Source organism: Eutrema salsugineum, unplaced genomic scaffold, assembly GCF_000478725.1.
Source record: "Eutrema salsugineum unplaced genomic scaffold, Eutsalg1_0 scaffold_2, whole genome shotgun sequence".
In the NCBI taxonomy this organism is placed as follows: domain Eukaryota; kingdom Viridiplantae; phylum Streptophyta; class Magnoliopsida; order Brassicales; family Brassicaceae; genus Eutrema; species Eutrema salsugineum.
Window position 1 is genome coordinate 10,121,618 of NW_006256829.1, and position 18,560 is coordinate 10,140,177.

Consider the following 18,560-nt stretch of genomic DNA (forward strand, 5'->3'; position numbering starts at 1 on the left):
TATTTTATTTATTATATTTTCAAAATTAGTTATAGATATAATTATTTTTTAAATTATTTAAAAAATTCTAGTTTTCAAATATTTTTTAAAAAACGTTAGTTTTAAAAAAATATAAAAGGTCTGGTATACTAAATCAAATTTTCTTTTTTGAATTGGGAAAGATATATATAAATATTTATATATATATAAATATATATATATATATATATATTGTTATTATTTGATCCTATAACGAATGAACCCTTCAATAAGAGCATTTTTATTGTATGAATGCATATTTTTCTTTATTTTAGAGTAACCCTAAAATGGAGTTGGGTTTTATTCCAATGTAAACTCAATTTTTTCTTCTTAAATAGAGTTATGACCAATAAATAGAGAAATTCTATTTTTTGCTCTATATTTAGAGTAACTTCATTTTCTATTCCATTTTGGAGTGATAATTGGAGGCAAATTCTATTTTGCAGTGGAATTTGGAATAATATTAGAGATGGTCTGAAGAGAATAGTAAACTAGGCCTGTTGGCGAAAAAAGGGGAATAGAATAAACCAATAAAATTAATTAAAATCTCACATAGAAGGATCTGGAAACTCAAAATTATAGAAGGATCTGGAAACTCGAAACACCATTATCTATATATATAAATTGACTTCTACCTCTTGGTTTCGTATCAATACTTTCTCTGCTCTCCCAACGAAAATTTAGAAAAAGCTCTGTTCGCTTCTTCTTTCGTCTCGGGTCTAAATCTGCTATAAAAACCGTAGAACTCGAAAAGCTAGAATTCCGATCAGCGAGATGGCAGACGCAGAGACTTTTGCATTCCAGGCCGAGATCAACCAATTGCTTTCCCTCATCATCAACACTTTTTACAGCAACAAGGAGATCTTCCTTCGTGAGCTCATCAGTAACTCCTCCGATGTACGTGAATCTTATTGCCGGATCGATTGTAGATTAGGTTTGATTAGGGTTTACTGCGCTTCGATTTCAGAATTCTGGTAACTAATTGAAGTAGGGAACCCTTTGATATTCAAATCTATCTATTAGGTATAGTGTCGCTACCAATAATAATCAGTTTCCTCTGAGATATCAAGTTCGGATTGATTTTTATGTCGCGTATATGATACATTGAGCTTTAAACTCTGTGCATTGAGCTGTTTGTATACGTTCTGTGTATTTGTTGCTTACAATTAGCTGTTTGGAAACAGGCTTTGGACAAGATTAGGTTCGAGTCCTTGACCGACAAGAGCAAGCTCGATGGTCAGCCTGAGCTCTTCATTCACATCATTCCTGATAAGACTAACAACACCTTGACCATTGTTGACAGTGGTATTGGGATGACCAAGGCTGGTACGTGTTGCTCTCATCCTAGAGCCATGATATTCTCTTGGGGTTTGTAATGTTGTGTTTGGCTAATTCGTGTATGATCTTCTATTGTGTACAGATTTGGTCAACAACCTTGGAACAATTGCAAGGTCTGGTACAAAGGAATTCATGGAGGCATTGGCTGCTGGAGCTGATGTTAGCATGATTGGTCAGTTTGGTGTTGGTTTCTACTCGGCTTACCTGGTTGCTGATAAGGTTATTGTCACCACCAAGCACAATGACGATGAGCAGTACGTGTGGGAGTCTCAGGCCGGTGGGTCTTTCACCGTGACCAGAGACACCTCTGGAGAGAGTCTTGGTAGGGGTACAAAGATGACCCTTCACCTCAAGGAAGACCAATTGGAGTACCTTGAGGAGCGGAGGCTCAAGGATTTGGTCAAGAAGCACTCTGAGTTCATCAGCTACCCAATCTCTCTGTGGGTTGAGAAGACCATCGAGAAGGAGATTTCTGATGATGAAGACGAGGAAGAGAAGAAGGACGAGGAAGGCAAGGTTGAGGAAGTGGATGAGGAGAAAGAAAAGGAGGAGAAGAAAAAGAAGAAGATTAAGGAGGTTTCTAACGAGTGGGATTTGGTGAACAAGCAGAAGCCTATCTGGATGAGGAAGCCAGAGGAAATCAACAAGGAGGAATACGCTGCTTTCTACAAGAGTCTGAGCAATGACTGGGAAGAGCACTTGGCTGTGAAGCACTTTTCCGTTGAAGGACAGCTTGAGTTCAAAGCTATTCTCTTTGTTCCCAAGAGAGCTCCTTTCGATCTCTTTGACACTAAGAAGAAGCCTAACAACATCAAGCTCTATGTCCGTCGTGTCTTCATCATGGACAACTGCGAGGATATCATCCCAGAGTACCTTGGATTCGTCAAAGGTATAGTTGACTCTGAAGATCTTCCTCTCAACATCTCACGAGAGACATTGCAACAGAACAAGATCCTTAAGGTCATCCGCAAGAACCTCGTGAAGAAGTGCCTGGAGCTCTTCTTTGAGATTGCTGAGAACAAGGAGGACTACAACAAGTTCTACGAAGCATTCTCCAAGAATCTGAAGCTCGGTATCCATGAGGACTCTCAAAACAGGACCAAGATCGCTGAGTTGCTCCGATACCATTCCACCAAGAGCGGCGATGAATTGACCAGCCTCAAGGACTACGTGACAAGGATGAAGGAAGGCCAGAACGATATCTTCTACATCACCGGCGAGAGCAAAAAGGCTGTTGAGAACTCCCCTTTCCTCGAGAAGCTCAAGAAGAAGGGGTACGAAGTCCTTTACATGGTTGACGCCATTGATGAGTACGCCATTGGTCAGCTCAAGGAATTTGAGGGAAAGAAGCTCGTCTCTGCAACAAAGGAAGGTCTGAAACTTGAAGAGTCAGAGGACGAGAAGAAGAAAAAGGAGGAGCTCAAGGAGAAGTTCGAAGGACTCTGCAAGGTGATCAAGGACGTTTTGGGAGACAAAGTTGAGAAGGTTATCGTCTCTGACCGTGTAGTGGACTCGCCGTGCTGTCTTGTAACCGGCGAATACGGGTGGACCGCAAACATGGAGAGGATCATGAAAGCTCAAGCTTTGAGAGACAGCAGCATGGGTGGTTACATGTCGAGCAAGAAGACGATGGAGATCAATCCAGAGAATTCGATCATGGACGAGCTGAGAAAAAGAGCTGAAGCGGATAAGAATGACAAGTCTGTGAAGGATCTCGTTCTTCTTCTCTTTGAGACTGCTCTTCTCACTTCTGGTTTCAGCCTCGACGAGCCCAACACTTTCGGGAGCAGAATCCACAGGATGTTGAAGCTTGGATTGAGCATCGATGAGGATGATACTGTTGAAGCTGATGCAGAGATGCCCCCGCTTGAAGATGATGCCGATGCTGAAGGTAGCAAGATGGAGGAAGTTGATTAAAAGTCGCCCAAAGATTTGCGACCGGGTTTTTTTTTACTTTTTCTGTTGTTTCTTTTTATCGTTGAAACTACTAATATTTCGGGTTTTTTTTTCTTCTTCTTTTTCTAGAGTATTATTAGCGGTGTAAGCTTTTTCTCCCAGTGTTATTTATCGATTTTGCTTGAAGCTAATTATATTTTACTCTTTGGTTTCATGAGACATACAAGTCGCAGTCATATGATTTTTTGGGTCGTCGATAAGCATCAATTGTAAATTTTCTGTTTGCAAATGTATCAGCCGGCCAAAGGTAATTTTCTTTTTTTTTTCTGGGAGAAAATGATATGAAAACTGGTTAATGTGATAAGACGACACATTTGTGGTCCGAGTCATGTTCCAAATGTTGGCGAAGCAAACACCTATCAAATGTGCTTTTTTCCGCAAGTTTGTACCTCTTGAAGATCTCTGTGATAAATCAATGGGCTCTTAGTGAGGGTGTAATTATAGTCATCTCCAGCTAGAATGCCTGAAAAATTGGCTAATTGTGTTCATTTTTTTTTTCTTACACCATTGTTACAGTCTCTTTAAATAGAGAGATAGAGAAGATCAATTCTCTCAACATTTTTCAACACAACAACAATGCTTAAGTCTCTCTAGACAATAACCAATGGTGACTTGATTTTACAAATAGATGAAGATAAAGAATGTGAAAATTGGAATTAGGCTTGTCTTTTGTTTTTAATGGTTATGATCTGAGGTGAACCCGTTTTTATTGTTCGAATCATTTTCTCTATATTTTCTGTTTAAATTTTGAAGTTCTTAAACTATTTTTTGCGTATTCATTATATTTTTTATTATAATATATTTTTCTAAACAAAATATCTATTATACATATATATCACTTGTACACCGGCATATACACCTAGACACTATACAGTGGTTGACCGCCTGGCTAGCGTCGAGTGTATTTTAGAACACTAGATGCAAGTATATTCATGTTATATTAAACCAATAATACAATTTCCAGGATTAAAATCAGTACCTCATTTGTATTTGGAGGTTTACACACCACATCTCCAACTTTAAGATTACAACAGCCAACAGTTCAAGATCATCGTCATCAAGTACCAATTAAAATCACCAATTAAGCATCAATTAAAAGTTGGGTTTGAGGTTCACCTTATCAAACTCAGTTTTCATCCCAATCTTATCAATTAGATATATAGGTGGCTACTACTACTTGCTTCTTGGTAATCTCTTTGGCTCCAAAATTGCAGACATAAATGGTGACATAGTAGCTTAAGAAACTTTGACATCGTGTTCCATCTAATTTCTAAATCCTCTCTCACATAGAGTAAAGTTCACAAGCTTAGCAGAGATAGGATCTATGAGATGAATCTCATCTTCTAGAATATATATATATATATATATATATATAAACCTTTTTTTATTATACATATGGGGTGATGATTCTTTAAAAAAAATATATTCTAGAGTTTTTTTCCCAGCTTTGTCCAAAATGACACTCTAAACTGGTCTTAAATATTAGTATATACTTATTGTTTAATCACATAGAGTTTAAAGGCTCTGATACTATATAAGAGGAGCAATCATAGGAGATATGATTGTATTCATTTCCTTAACAATAAAAACCAGTTGAGGGAATAATCACACAAATTTCACCTAAATTGAATGTCATCATAGTCAATATTAAGATTTGAAAGATTAGAAACAAAAAAAACGTCTGATACCATATAAGAGGAGCAATCATAGAGATATATGGTATAAAATACGATATTTAAATAAATCAAAATTTCATATACCTGAATTGTGTTGGGAGATTGACACATAATCTTTCCAAAAGACAAGGCACAACAACCCACTCTGAGAGAGTCATCATCATCCTGGATCATACATATCAAACCAATTATTTATTTTTTCTTTTGGCGACTATATCAATCTGGATTTTTGGAAACAGAAATATCCATAACAGAAAAATAAGAAAATAAAATATTTCAAAAACTACCTTATCAAATCTCATTTTAAAACCAATATGAACGATTAAATAGGTTGCAATGGCCACCTGTCTCTTCTCTAAATTTTTTGCTCTAAATTTAGAAGCATATGATTCTTATTCTAGAATGCCCCACAAATTGCTCCACTTAATATCCACAAGTGAATGATTTTGGCAGGATTCGTTCTACAAATTGCTCCACTTAATATCTAGAATGCTTTTGCAGACCCGCTCAGAGAAACTCCAAGTGGGTCAACGTCAGGATCGAAAACCCCTGCTTCTTCTCCTCCCCTGTCATGTTTTCCAAGAAAGACGACATTTTTTGCATCCCTGAATCTGGAGGCCACCTCATCGCATCGTGGCATCTCCACAAACATAGCAAGAACCCCAAGTTGCAGAGCGTGCGGTTTCCAAAACTTCCCAAGCTGACCTCCTGGATTCGTGCTACACAAGCGAACACTTGGTGGAGTCCAGAACAACTGGTGAAACTTTCTTGGTTAAAGGGTACAAGAAGACGGTCAAGATCATCAAGGGTATTGTGAAAATGAAAACCGAAGTTCTATTGGTGTTCAAGCTAGACGACGTAAGAAACTCTGTTTACACACGTAAGATATCAGCGATCTCGTCGTTTTCCTCTCAAATTCTGAACTTTTTTGTGTCCCTAACTGTAACACCCCGATTCTTGGTTTCGAATAAAACCAGAATAAACCGGAATATTAACTATCTTAAACTAAACCAATTCCAAATAACTTGTTGTTTTTTATTCAAATCTAAACCCAAATCTAAATCTTACAAAGAGATGAAATAACTAATTAAATCCGAAATAAAATAGAACTATTGTCTTAAAAAGAAAGGTGAAATAGTTTTTAAAAACAATAAAACTTCTTCCATTTCTGAAGGCACACCACACTAGAATTACTCGTCTAGTTCTTCCCAGACATCAGCACAATCACACTCACAATCACAATCACCTGCATATCAGAATTTAGAGAGAGAGGGGTGAGTAATTTGAGAGAATTACTCAGTGAGAACCAAACCAGGCTCCCGCCTTATTCATTTATTTCCACCAACATATTAAGAATAAATCTAATGAAACCAAACAAGCACTCTACAAGTGCACAAGCAACTAACAAGCAGTGATGTCTCTGATCCCGCCTCTCAATAGGCCAAACCACCTTGTCACTCGGACACAGGTCGACATCTCACCCTGTCACACAGACAGACGCCCTGTCACACAGACAGAGACCCTGTCACACAGACAGTCCAATCCCGACATGCCACATGGACAGCCCCGTGGGTCATCACTCCACCGGATGAATGGATTATTGCCACGGTCACACAGACGACACATAACCCAGCAAACAAGCCTGCATTCGGCACATCACTATACCAGAAACAGACTATGACCTTTAGGACTTCTACCAATCACTAACCAATCAACATGGTTGTCAATCAATCATGCTGGTTCTCCCTCTAATGAGATCCTAGATCTTATTAGTTATATATATATATATATATGGATCTGCCTAAATGCACAAGAAGACAGACCTGTCCCACCAGATCTAGACTCAACACACCAGAAGAAGATAAAGGGATAAGAAGAAAGACCTAGATCTAATCCTCACCTTGGCCTAAAAGCAGATCTGGGATTAAGGAGAACTAGAAGAGGCAACAGAATCAAGCAACTTCTGAGAAGGTGGAGGCAGGCGAGTGCTCCTTCTTCTCTCGGCAAGCGGCGGCGACGGCACCCTTCTCCGGCGGCGGCGCGGCTTCTCCTCCTCGGCGGCGGCGGCGAGCAGCTTCTCCTTCTCTCTCTCACTTTCTTTTCTTTGGGGGCTAGGGTAATTAGAGGCAAAATGAGGCTCATTAACTCCTAATTCCCTATGTATATTAGGGTTTCTGGAGTGTGCCTGGATTTGCTGGGCCTCCTCTAATTGGGCTGGGTTTGGGATGTTACAACTCTCCCCTGCTTCCATAGAATTCGTCCCCGAATTCTCTCCTACTCCTCCGGTTTCTCCCTTGTCCTTAAAGAGTTCCGGGAATTCCTTCCGCATTTCCTGCTCTACTTCCCAGGTTTCTTCGCGGATTCCATCCCTTTCCCAACACACTTTAACCGCTAGCTTCCTCTTACCATTCGATTCCTTCTCCCGAAATTCCAACACTGCCACAGGCTGATATGCTGCTGAGAAGTCCTTCCTTACATCTGCTGGCGGCTGGGGCAAAATGAGCTATGGCTCTCTCACAACTTTCCTCAGAAGAGAAATATGAAACACATCATGGAACTCAGCTAATTCTTTGGGCAACTCTAAGCGATAAGCCACTTCTCCAATCCTCTCCAGGATAGGGTACGGTCCCATGTACCTAGGCTTAAGCTTCTTCATCAGCCGATGCTTATCATTCCCTCTGAAGGTCCTCAACTTCAGATACACCATATCACCAACTTCGAAAGATAACTCCTGCCTTCGCTGATCTGCATAGCTCTTCTGACGATCATGAGCTTCTTTCAACCTCGTCTTAAGCATTTCCACTTGCTTAGACGCCTCCTCAAGAAGTTCTGGCTCTAGCACTCTCATTTCTTCTACTTCTGTCCAGCACAGAGGTGTGCGACAAGGCCGACCATATAGAGCCTCATATGGTGCCATCCCAATGCTACTATGATAGCTGTTATTATAAGCAAATAACGCCAAAGGCAAATGCTTCTCCCAACTTCCTTCCCAATCTAGGACACACGCTCTCAACAGATCCTCTAGGGTCCTAATCGTCCTCTCCGATTGGCCATCTGTCTGAGGGTGGTACGCTGTGCTGAGATGGACCTTTGTTCCCAAGGATTTCTGGAAAGCCTGCCAGAAACTAGCCGTGAACTTCGGATCCCGATCCGACACTATGCTCACTGGAACTCTGTGCAACCTCACAATAACATCAATATACTTCTGCGCCAACTGCTCTGCTCTATCCGTCTTTTTAATTGGCAAAAAGTGAGCTGACTTAGTAAGACGGTCTACGATTACCCAAATCGCATTCTTCTTACTTAGTGTCCTGGGCAACCCCGTCACAAAATCCATAGTTACCATATCCCATTTCCATTCTGGTAATGGTAAGTTCTGGAGAAGTCCACTTGGTGCCATCTGCTCTGCTTTCACTTGCTGACATGTAGAACACTGAGATATCCAAGCAGAAATATCACGCTTCATATCAGACCAATGGTAGTAGCGTTTCAGATCCCGATACATCTTGGTGTTCCCTGGATGAATAGAAAACTTCGACTGATGAGCCTGACTTAACACTTCCCTCCTTAGCTCATCATTCATGGGAACACAGACCCGATTCCTATACATGTAAGTCCCATTGTCTGCTTTGTGGTATCCAACCACTTGTTTTTCAAAAATCTCCTTCAGGGACAAATCATGCGCTTGCTCCTGACGAATCCTCATTAGCAGGTCAGCATTATCCAATGCTTCCAATCCTGCGGCATCATCCTCTACTTCAGCGACACACAAACTCAAATTTGCCAAGGTCGCTATCAGCTCCTGCGTTTCCTTAGCCTCAGAAACCGCATTTCTCCTTCTACTCAAGGCATCTGCCACTTGGTTGGCTTTTCCCGGATGATAGGAAATTTTCAAATCATAATCAGCCAATAATTCTATCCACCTCCTCTGCCTTAGGTTCAAATCATCTTGAGTGAACACATGCTTCAAACTCTGATGATCAGTATATATGTGCACCTTCTCCCCATACAGGTAAGCACGCCAAATCTTCAGAGCAAAGACTACTGCTGCTAACTCCAAATCATGAGTCGGATAATTCACTTCGTGCTTCCAAAGCTGTCTAGATGCATATGCTACAACCTTCTTCTCCTGCATCAGCACACATTTTAGCCCAGATCCAGAGGCATCGGTGTATACATCATATGGTATTCCTGACCTTGGAAGTACCAATATCGGAGTCTCGGTGAGTTTCTGCTTCAACTCCTCAAAACTCTGAGATCTCTTATCCGTCCACTCAAACTTAACATTCTTCTCCGTCAAGCTGGTGAGAGGTTTGGCAATACGGGAGAAATTAGGCACAAACTTGCGATAATATCCAGCCAGACTCAAAAAGCTACGGACCTCAGTAACACTTTTAGGTACAGGCCACTCTGTCACTGCAGTGATCTTCTCAGGATCCACTGCTACTCCCTCTTCTGAGACAATGTGCCCAAGAAATCCCATCTTCCTTTGCCAAAAGCTACACTTGCTTAGCTTCGCAAAAAGCTGCTGATCCCTTAACTTCTGCAGAATCATTCCCAAATGCCATTTATGCTCCCTCTCCGACCTTGAATAGACCAGGATATCATCAATAAAGACAATCACACACTTATCCAAGTGCTCCCGAAAAAGGTCATTCATCAACTTCATGAAAACTGCAGGCGCATTAGTCAATCCAAACGGCATTACCACAAACTCATAATGACCATATCGAGTTCGGAATGCTGTCTTACTAATGTCCTCCTTTGCTATCTGAATCTGGTGATAGCCTGACGCCAAATCAATCTTAGAGAACCATGAAGCTCCTTCTAACTGGTCCAACAACTCGTCAATCCTTGGCAAGGGATGCTTATTCTTGATGGTCACCTTATTCAGCCCTCTATAATCAATGCAAAGTCAAAAGCTTCCATCTTTCTTCTTTACAAATAGCACAAGCGCTCCCCATGGCGAGCTACTTGGCCGAATAAATCATGTATCCGTCAAGTCCTCCAACTGCTTCTTTAGCTCAGCCATCTCTGCTGGTGCCAATCGATATTGAACCTTCGAAACAGGGGCTGTTCCAGGTTCTAACTCGATAGTGAAGTCAACTCCTCTTCTTGGCGGAGGTCCAGTCAATGGTTGGAATACGTCCGCGTATTCATTTACCACTGGTATCTCCTCAAGGCTCTTAGGTGCTCCTTCTCCTACCATAGAGACTGTCGCCAAGAAGGCTTCACATCCTTCCTCTATAAGATTCTCGGCATGAATCATCGAAATGACTGGCACTCCTGTGTCGGTCTTTACTCCTTGAAAGACAACCCGACCTCCTCGATGCGGAATGTAGGCCCTTGACTTCCGGCAATTCAGGACAACTTCATAATGCTTCAGCCAGTCCATTCCAAAGATGACATCATAGTGGCCCAACTTCATTTCCACTAGAGTCCAAGGAAAATCTGCTCCTTCCAACAAGATAGGCACTTCTTCATGGATTCCAATGGTCTCTACCTGCTCACTTCCAGCAGTTTCCACTTCTTTCAACCTGGGGGTGAACTTTCCGGAGAAGGTCCAACATTGGGTCAACCTCGGGCCACAAAACTATGTGTGGCACCGGTGTCGACGGTGTATATGCAATCGCGCCCCCTACTGAGACCGATCCTACATGATTACTTATATCTAGTCATGCATTTCCATTCTACATTCCTATTCACAAGCAAAAATATAGAATCTCACAGAACATTACTAACCAGCGATCGGTGCTGCTCCTTCGGGATCTCTGGCGAAACACGGGGTTCCACAGCTTGCCTCTTAGCTGGTGGTCCTGGCAATGCTCCCACTCTTTGCTGAGGATTAGCATTCCCCGGACAATCCCTCCTTTGATGGCCACTCTTTCCACAACGATAGCACCGGTTAGTCCCCACGACTGCGCAATCCCTCTCATGGTGGCCAACACTACCACAGCCAAAACATTTGTGGGCGCCACACCTTCCTGGGTGCCTCCTTCCACACTTCTGGCACATGGGCAGTCCAATCCCTGGAGTTGCCATAGTGTCCCAAGTCCTCTTCGGCCTTTCTTGAGCACGGTTTGGACGAGACGAGCCCTGCCTAACTCTCCTCAGCTCCTCAAGCGAGGTCTCTTGGATGACAGCTGTCTCCACAAGCTCCACCAAGGTGTCATATCTCCTAAGAGAACACCTGCTCCTCAGCTCCAACTTCAGGCCCTTCATGAACTGACGAACCAAATCTGCCTGCGTGAACTGCTTCCTGGAGAACCTCCTCAACCGGTTGAACTTCTCCTTGTACTCTCTCACAGTACGGTGCGCTTGACGCAGGTCCTCAAAGGCACTCTCCATCTGATCTAAAGCTTCAGGTGGGAAATACTCTTTAGCAAAAGCTTCCTGAAATTCCCGGTAGGTCAACTCATAACGACCTTGAGTCGATTCGACCACACCGTCCCACCATATCAGCGCCTCTTCCTTCAGGTACTGAACAGCTATATCCTTCCGGTATCCCTCCGGACATCTCATGGCTTCAAAATTCTTCTCCAACCTCTTCCTCCAGTTATCCGCAGACACTGGGTCAGACCTCCCGCCAAAGGCTTCCATTCCCATATCCTTCAAATTTTTCATGGCCTGATAATAAGTCAGTCCAAACACATTGACAGGCACAGGAGGCGGTGGAGTCTATACTGCTGCTAAACATACACTGGCAGCACTACCACAGGCGGCGGCTCAAACACTGGCGGCTGCACATTCTGCTGCTCCTGATGCTGCGGCTGCTGCTGCTCCTGATGAGCATTCACTCCCACTCCAGGGTTCAAGTGGCCATACATCTCTCGATAACGGCGCAACTCCTTCAGGACTGCAGCATGAGCTACTTCTGCTGCTGGAGGCACTTGAACAGGCACACCTCCCGCAAGGTTCTCTCCCTGCTGATCCACTGGAGCTGGAGGCACTGGGGCAACACTTCCTGATGTGCTCGAGGCCTCGTCAGCACCATCTAAACGACGAGCTTGGGATCTGGTGCACACATTCTTTGCCCTCGGAGGCATCTGACAAGACATGGAGACAGATAAGTTAGTCTGGTCACGTAAAGACTAACTTCCTGCAAAAGAAAAGAACAACAAAACTAGAGAGGCTAGTCTAGGTGGTGTTTTCTTTTTTTGAAAACATTTGAAAAATCCTTGAACTTTGAAAACTTGAAAACTTTTAAAAACTTTTTAAACCATTTTTTTTGAAATCCGAATCCCATTCCCACTATTCTAGACTTAGCTCTCTTAACACCTAGTTCGAACCATTCTCTGATACCAAATTGTAACACCCCGATTCCTGGTTCCGAAGGAAACCAGAATAAACCGGGATATTAACTATCTTAAACTAAACCAATTCCAAATAACTTGTTGTTCTTTATTCAAATCCAAACCTAAATCCAAGTCTTACAAAGAGATGAAATAACTGATTAAATCCGAAATAAAATAGAACCATTGTCTTAAAAAGAAAGGTGAAATAGTTCTTAAAAACAATAAAACTTCCTCCATTTAATGAAGGCACACCACACTAGAATTACTCGTCTAGTTCTTCCCAGACATCAGCACAATCACACTCACAATCACAATCACCTGCATATCGAAATTTAGAGAGAGAGGGGTGAGTAATTTGGGAGAATTACTCAGTGAGAACCAAACCAGGCTCCCGCCTTATTCATTTATATCCACCAACATATTAAGAATAAATCTAATGAAACCAAACAAGCACTCTACAAGTGCACAAGCAACTAACAAGCAGTGATGTCTCCGATCCCGCCTCTCAATAGGCCAAACCACCTTGTCACTCGGACACAGGTCGACATCTCATCCTGTCACACAGACAGACGCCCTGTCACACAGACAGAGACCCTGTCACACAGACAGTCCAATCCCGGCATGCCACATGGACAGTCCCGTGGGTCATCACTCCACCGGATGAATGGATTATTGACACGGTCACACAGACAGCACATAACCCAGCAAACAAGCCTGCATTCGGCACATCACTATACCAGAAACAGACTATGACCTTTAGGACTTCTACCAATCACTAACCAATCAACAGGGTTGTCAATCAATCATGCTGGTTCTTCCTCTAATGAGATTCTAGATCTTATTAGTTTTATATATATATATATGGATCTGCCTAAATGCACAAGAAGACAGACCTGTCCCACCAGATCTAGACTCAACACACCAGAAGAAGATAAAGTGATAAGAAAAAAAGACCTAGATCTAATCCTCACCTTGGCCTAAAAGCAGAGCTGAGATTAAGGAGAACTAGAAGAGGCAACAGAATCAAGCAACTTCTGAGAAAGTGGAGGCAGGCGAGTGCTCCTTCTTCTCTCGGCAAGCGGCGGCGGCACCCTTCTCTGGCGGCGGCGCGGCTTCTCCTCCTCGGCGGCGGCGGCGAGCAGCTTCTCCTTCTCTCTCTCACTTTTTTTTCTTTGGGGGCTAGGGTAATTAGAGGCAAAATGAGGTTCATTAACTCCTAATTCCCTATTTATATTAGGGTTTTTGAAGTGGACCTGAATTTGCTGGGCCTCCTTTAATTGGGTTGGGTTTGGGATGTTACACTAACAGCGTCGAAGTCTTGGATGTCCACGAAGAAGCATCTGTCCTTATGAAATTGTTTACCGTTGTTTGTAGTAAAATTTATGGAGATGGATTCGTGGCCCCTTACCATATTCCACCTCAAAAAAAAAATAATAATAAAAAAATAGACTAGTAGTTTGGATATCACTGTCGTTTGTCATTGGACAGAGTTCTCTTTATTGTTTTGATTTTAGCAAACTACCCTTGCCAAATTGAAATCAAAGTTTAACTATTTTAAAAAAATTCTTAATACTCTTATGTTTTTTCGTACTTCTTGATTAGTCTTAGTGGTAGTATCTCATTTAACTTGAAGGGGGTCTACAAATGTTTTAGCTAGCATATAATGTCAATGGAACATTGTGATTTGAACACGATAATGTGACTTTTTAAGATCAAGATATCAAGCGACAACAACTCCACACGTCTTCTCTTTAGGTTTAGTGATATATAAACACTGTCTTGGAAACGAGTGTATTTAACAGTTTCTTTGGCACATGGGTACTTCCATTTTCTTTTGTGCTTGAGTTAAAAACCAAATGAAAGACATTAATTATGGTTTAAATTTGGATCAGAAAATATTATAGTTGTTTATTTAGCTTTAAAAGAATGAAATAGAAAAGGTAAGTTAATAGAATAATATAGGGCAATAATATATGGTATAGAACTGAATAATCTCCGTAGATTTTGAATCCCCAAAAAAAAAGTGAATAGAAATGAAAATGTGCGTACATAAGCAACGTGAGAAATTTTGTTTTTTCTAAATTTAAATAAGTAACAAAATTCACAAAAATCTAAATGGTTTCGACTAAACCACATCACATATATATACCAAACATGCGATGAATAAATACAAAAATATTATTGGCTAAATCTGCGACAAAGCACGAGTAATGAAAACGCGAAATGTTACAAGTTGGTTAGCTTTTTCTTAAAACATTCCTTCACGCCTTGTTTTAAAAAAAAAAACAAATTAAACAAAATTAATAAATGTAAAATTTTCAGTTGCGGACCAATTGAATTCATCTACTCATTGAATCGGACTTCCTATAGGTAGTTGTGACATGCTTCAGTTGAATCCATCTCGATTGCGTTATTCGATTTCATTATAAATTACCTTTGGAAGTCAATGTTCTGAATTTTCATTGAAAGTCAATTAGATTCTAAAGATGAATATGACAAATCTATGAATTGCTAAAAAGCATATCTAGGCAAACAACTTGTAATGTTACAATCTTAAATTTTTTATGTATCAATGATCAAAGAAAAAATTGACCAGAATTTTATCTTGTTTATTTCTTTTTGAACAAGTTATCGCTTTTGAAAGATAAGGAAAATAGGGCTTGTACACCCACATGACTCTGTCTTTCATAACATGAACCGAGATTTTCATAAATTTCATGTTTGACCCAACCTGACATAACTCTGTCTTTCATAAATACAGAGGAATTTGACTTCCTCATGAACATTCTTCTTATTCTTCTCATCATATTTCCTCTCCTCTGCAATGGCCGGCCTCTCTTCTCTCTTTCTTCTCTCCTGCACAAACTCTGTTCTTCAAAAACCTATTTCATATCCAGTTCCAATCTCAAATCCAAGATGAGTCTTAAATGCACAACTAATGACAAAGATCAAGAGCTATTTTTCACTTCTTTTGTTGATGGAGTCTTTCAAAAGCTTTTTTTTCCATAAAGGCACACTAATTTCATTAGTTACAATCAGTACTTAAATAATCGCTAGGCAGTAAGCGGGCAGACAGGCACCGACTAGCATTTAGATCAAAAATCGGTGATTGATCAATGATTAATCGATATTTTTTTCATTAAATAATATTATTTTAAAATTTTAATTGCTTTAATTATGATTTTTATTTGATTTTGGAGCTTGAACTCATTATAAATTAACTTTTGGAAGTCACCCTTATGAATTTAATTTGAAAGTCAATTCAAAAGATGAATGTGAACAATCTATGACTTGCTAAAAAAACATCTAGGCAAACAACTTATAATGTTACAATCTTAAATTCTTTATGTATCAATGACTATAACTCTGTCTTCTATGAATACAGAACATTCTTCTTATTCTCTCATCATCTTTCTTCTCCTCTACCATGGCTTCTCTTCTCTCATTCTTCTCTCCTCCACAAATTATGCTCTTAAAAAAATCATTTCTATATCCACTTTCAAACTCAATCTCAAATCTAGTTTCTTAAATGCAAAGCAAATGACAAGGATGAAGAGCTGTTCTTCACTTCTTTTGTTGATGGGGCCAGATAGCTGGAGATTTTTCACCGCACACTGATTACATAAGTTATAATCAGTGGAGCCAGTTAGCTGGAGATTTTTTTAGAGAGATATCTCTTGAATGGGAGTTGGGTCAAGAGATATCTTTCAGGCTCAAACTAAAATTTGAAAGACTATAAGACAAAAACTGACTGCAAAAAAATTGAGCATGAGATGTTTTCATCACATGCAATCCTAAAACTCTCACGCTTATTTGGAAATATAGCATCCACATCCATATCATCAGCAAGTTTTAACTGTATTCATACAAAAGCTAAATCAACCATTTCTGTATTTTTGAAAAAAAAATATATATCATACTTTCTACTTGTTTGATAGCATTATCAATACAAATGAATTTAGCTTGTAATTTTGTATGGTATAGAATATCAATTTTTTTATCTGAAGTATAGAATATCATGTCAGATAAACATACCAAGTAAAAACTCAAAATTCTCAAGTGCATCAACCAAACTTTCATTTTTACTCTTAGATATAGCATTATCACACAAAATATACAATTTTATTGTGGCTGCTTGATACCTTATAGTCTTAATTTTTTTTTTTTTTTTGAGTTTTCCATCTAGTATTAAATAGATTTTTTATCGTAAAACATGAAACATGTTTCAGTAAAATATTCTATTTTTGGTAGAGCTTGAAAATAAGGTGTATATACGTTATACAATTCCAAAAAATACAGCTTTCACACAGAAATGAGCCATACCACTAACAACAAAATTCAGACTATGATAAGCACATAAGCACATGGCATGAATAATGCTTTTCAAATTAATTTCAACTAATTGTTTTTGAACTCTTGGGTGTTTTTCATTCATAGTAGAACCATTATCATAACATGGTCTCCTCATGTTCTCAATATAAAGATCAAGAGACTTAAGAACATTTTGTTAATTCATTAAAGAGACCTAGACCTGATGTATCGTCAGTTATTATAAACTCTAAACTATTTTTCTATTCTTATCCTTTTACTTGATATATTCATGCATTGTATGATTATACTCATTTGCTCTTGATGACTCATATCTGGTGTATATTCAAGGATAATAGAAAAATATTTTGCCTCTTTAATAACACTTGTGATATAAAACTTAACCTTATGAGAGAAGACAAAACAGCTCATTCTGAATGTTATGCCCAAGATAGTGTGATAATGTATCTCATGAGTTTGGATGTGTCTAATATGATCCTGCAGAATCACACCAAATTCAGAAATCATCTCAATTATTCCTAAAAAATTACTGTTACTATTTTTATAGAGTTACTGACTTGATCCTCAGAATGCCAAGTTTCTTTTCGAAAACATTTCACAATTGCAATTATTCTATATAAATCTTGTATCCAACGTGCTTTTTCTTTTGCAATCTCTTGGTGGAATTCTTTGTCAATAGTTAGATTTACTTTGAATTCTAACTTCCAACCCATTCCAAGTCTTCATGTTAGCCATATGCTCGTCACTTCTCTCATGATTTTTAACTCTATTACTAATATAGTTCTAATCTTTCAATCCTTCGTTTGCAATCCTTCGTTTGCTAACGAACTTGAGATACCATGAGATTTAAACAATTTACAGCAAAAACATTACACTTTATCCACATGCTTTAAGTAAACCAACCACTTTCTATCATAAATCTTCTCATTACACAACTTTGTAGGATAATGCCTATATGCAACCTAAAAAAATAAATCATCAAACACATAACATTAGCACTACTAATAAAGTTTTCATAGACATGACATAAAGAAAAAGAAAAGATAAACAAGAATTACCTCTTCCTGTTCATTTGTCAGCATCACTTCATCCCCTTGTACAAGAGACTCACACCATGACGCACATAGGAAGAGGAAGAATCACACCTCTATGAGCTAGAGTGCTCCACTTCTTCTCGTGCCCATCTCCAACACAATCAAGCTTGGAGAATAGCACCTTGAGAAGCTTTTCTTGGGTTGAAAGTCTTCCTTGGATCTGCTCCTTCTTGATTTGTTTGATCTTGAAGTAGATCACTCCCTTGAAGACCTCTTCAGCCAGAAGATAGATAAACTCCTTCTCCAAAACAGTTATCTTCCTTTTTTCAGTTGGAGTTGTGATTTCATAAAAGTAGCTTTCTTTATTTTCTCCTCCACTTGACCTAAGATGCCACTCAAGAGACATCTTTTTCAAAAAACTTCTAGCTAGGCTTATAGGTACAAACTCTAAACAAGAAAGAAAACAAAATTGATTGTGCAAAGATTGGTCATCACATGCATACCTAAAGCTCTAACGCTTATTTGGAAATATATCACCCACATCCATATCATCAACAAGTTTTTTTAACTATATTCATACTATGGTATCAATCATTTCTGTATTTCTGAAAAAATAAAATAAAGATATTACACCTTCTACTTGTTTGATAACATTATCAATACAAATTGATTTAGCTTGTAATTTCTTATGGTATAGAGTGTATGCCAAATAATCATACCAAGTAAAAACTCAAAATTTTCAAGTGCATCAACCAAACTTTCATTTTGATTCTTAGATATAGCATCATCACACAAAGTATACAATTCTAGTAAAGCTGATCTTATATGTGGCTGTTTGATACCTTAGTCTTAACATATTTTTTTTTTTGAACTTTCCAACTAGACGGATTTTTATCGTAAAACATGAAATATGG

General features: G+C 39.4%; 1 protein-coding gene and 1 long non-coding RNA gene across 2 annotated transcripts; one reads left to right on the forward strand and one right to left on the reverse strand.

The window, feature by feature from the left end:
• Nucleotides 1-664: 664 nt before the first annotated feature.
• On the forward strand, nucleotides 665-3,507 carry LOC18019188 (heat shock protein 90-2). Its single transcript, XM_006401328.2, has 3 exons — nucleotides 665-915; nucleotides 1,203-1,344; nucleotides 1,439-3,507. The coding sequence occupies exons 1-3, from the start codon at nucleotides 793-795 to the stop codon at nucleotides 3,271-3,273; spliced, it is 2,100 nt and encodes a 699-aa protein (XP_006401391.1). The 5' UTR covers nucleotides 665-792; the 3' UTR covers nucleotides 3,274-3,507.
• An 11,592-nt stretch (nucleotides 3,508-15,099) lies between these two features.
• LOC112086468 lies at nucleotides 15,100-17,707 on the reverse strand. The gene is made up of 3 exons (XR_002899537.1): nucleotides 17,671-17,707; nucleotides 16,997-17,089; nucleotides 15,100-15,139 (listed from the first exon to the last, which is right to left on the reverse strand). It is a non-coding gene; the product is annotated as an uncharacterized LOC112086468 (long non-coding RNA).
• Nucleotides 17,708-18,560: the final 853 nt, after the last annotated feature.